Source organism: Palaemon carinicauda, chromosome 5 (assembly GCF_036898095.1).
Source record: "Palaemon carinicauda isolate YSFRI2023 chromosome 5, ASM3689809v2, whole genome shotgun sequence".
In the NCBI taxonomy this organism is placed as follows: domain Eukaryota; kingdom Metazoa; phylum Arthropoda; class Malacostraca; order Decapoda; family Palaemonidae; genus Palaemon; species Palaemon carinicauda.
The window spans coordinates 54,804,442-54,806,941 of NC_090729.1; the positions used below are offsets into that span (position 1 = coordinate 54,804,442).

The 2,500-nt window shown below is 38.9% G+C and overlaps 1 protein-coding gene across 1 annotated transcript; it reads right to left on the minus strand.

Moving 5' to 3' along the window:
• Nucleotides 1-1,167: 1,167 nt before the first annotated feature.
• On the minus strand, nt 1,168-2,328 carry LOC137640895 (tigger transposable element-derived protein 1-like). Its single transcript, XM_068373354.1, has 2 exons — nt 1,882-2,328; nt 1,168-1,740 (listed from the first exon to the last, which is right to left on the minus strand). Exons 1-2 carry the CDS (start codon nt 2,326-2,328, stop codon nt 1,168-1,170), a joined length of 1,020 nt encoding a protein of 339 aa, XP_068229455.1.
• Nucleotides 2,329-2,500: the final 172 nt, after the last annotated feature.

Genomic DNA, 2,500 nt, shown 5'->3' on the forward strand with positions numbered 1-2,500 from the left:
ATGGCACTACCTAAGACCAGAGAACAATGGTTAAATTTTCGAGTGTCCTTCTCCTAAAAGAGCTGATTAACATAGCTAAAGAGTCTCTTCTACCTTTACCAAGAGGGAAATAGCCACTGAACAATTACAGTTCAGTAGTTAACCCCTTGGATGAAAAAGAATTATTTGGTAATCTCAGTGTTGTCAGGGTATGAGGAGAGAGGAGAATCTGTAAAGAATATGCCAGACTATTCGGTTTATGTGTAGGCAAGGGGAAAGTGAACCGTAACTCAAGAGAAGGATCCAATGTAGTACTGTCTGGTCAGAGTATATATATATATATATATATATATATATATATATATATATATATATATATATATATATATATATATATATATATATATATTTATATATATATATATATATATATATATATATATATATATATATATATATATATATATATATATATATTTATTCATATATATATATATATATATATATATATATATATATATATATACATATATTATATATATATATATATATATATATATATATATATATATATATATATATATATATATATATAATATATATATATGTGTGTGTGTGTGTGTGTGTGTGTGTGTGTGTGTGTATGAGGAGAGAGGAGAATCTGTAAAGAATATGCCAGACTATTCGGTGTACGTGTAGGCAAGGGGAAGGTGAACCGTAACTCAAGAGAAGGATCCAATGTAGTACTGTCTGGTCAGTATATATACAGACGCTCCACAACTTACGAATGAGTTACGTTCCGAACGATCGTTCATAAGGTGAATTCGTTCGTAAGTTGCTTCAGTGCTCTATTTTGTATTATAATTTATGTTTAACGCCTATATAAGTATATTGAAGGTTTATTTATGTATGTTTAAGGCTTGTATAAGTAACCTGTATTGGCTTGTACTGAAAAAAAAATTTAATAAAATGGAGATAATACGTACAGTACTGTACTACGTATGTTAGAGAGAGAGAGAGAGAGAGAGAGAGAGAGAGAGAGAGAGAGAGAGAGAGAGAGAGAGAGAGAGAGAGAGACACACAGTATGTACCTGTACGTAATAAGATTAAAAAAATGAAGTTTAACTTACTTTTGGAAGATGTTCTCGATGCTTAAGGAGATGATGGAGGAGGAGGAAGAGGAGGATTTTATATCATAAGAGGGTCTTCATCGTCGCTGGAATGGGCTTCAAAAGTTACTTCCTCCTCCGTAGCTTCAATGTAGGAAGAAGTTGAGGGTCGAGGAGAAGAAGATAAGGGTTGATGAGTATCTTCCTTGGAGGATTTACTAGAAACTGGCCGAAAGAAGTGATCTAACGACGATTGCACAGTTTTCTTCTTTTTTTCATCATAAATGATGCGGTAGCACTGTATGGCATCATTCAATTGATTTGCAACCTTTGTGCAACGTTCAATATTTGGGTCTTGCTGCTCGAAGAGTGCGATGGCTTTATCTATGAGCGAAAACCCCTCAGCCAAGAGTTTCGTCTCAAATTTCTTCATGGGGACAGGCGTTTCTTCCTCCTCCTCCTCCTCGACACGTTGCTGAGCCTCCAACTCCATGAGGTCTTGGTTACTCAATTCCTCCCCATGGGACTCAAGCAATTCTTCGAAGTCCTCCTCCTGCAGGTCAAGCTCGAGTTTGTCACTTAGGCCGATAAGAGTGCTGAGAATTTTTTTATTGATGCCCTCCTGATCAAAGCCACCGAAGTCGTTGACGAACTGAGGGCATAGACGCCTTCACACGGCGTTGAGGTTGACCTCGGTAACCTCACGCTATGATGCATTAATGTTTTTTATGCAGTTAAAGATGTTACATGACTTCCAGTAGATCCGTAAGGTCATCTCGGGGTCAGAATCTACTGCTTTCAAGGCCATCCTGTACGTCCGTCGGGTGTAATATTTCTTGAAATTTGCGATAACGCCCTGGTCCATCGGGTGCAGAAGTGAAGTTGTATTTGGCAGCAGGTACACAACTTTGACATCAGGTTGAAAATCATCCAAGTGCGGGGGGTGGCCAGTGGCATTGTCCAGCACCAGCAAGATCTTGAATGGAATTCCATTTTCACAGTAATACAACTTCACTTCTGGGATGAAATGGTGGAAGAACCAGTCCTCAAATACAGCGAATGTCACCCATGCTTTCATGTTTGGCATCCATATAACGGGGAGAGAGCTTTTCGTCACGTTCTTCAGGGCTCGAAGGTTAGCTGCCCGGTAAACTAGCAGCGGCTTCAGCTTGTAGCTCCCTTCAGCATTCGCCCCAAGCATTAAGGTTTTGAGGTCTTTAGCCGCTTTATATCCGGGCATCGTCTTCTCCTCACGGCTAATGTAGGTCTTCTCTGGCAATTTCTTCCAAAAAAGACCCGTTTTGTCGACATTGAAGATCTGCTTAGCCGAATAGCCACCCTAATTAATGATCTCCTTCAACACTTGGGGGAATCGCTCGGCATCCTCTTTGTCAGCAGATGCTGCCTCTCCG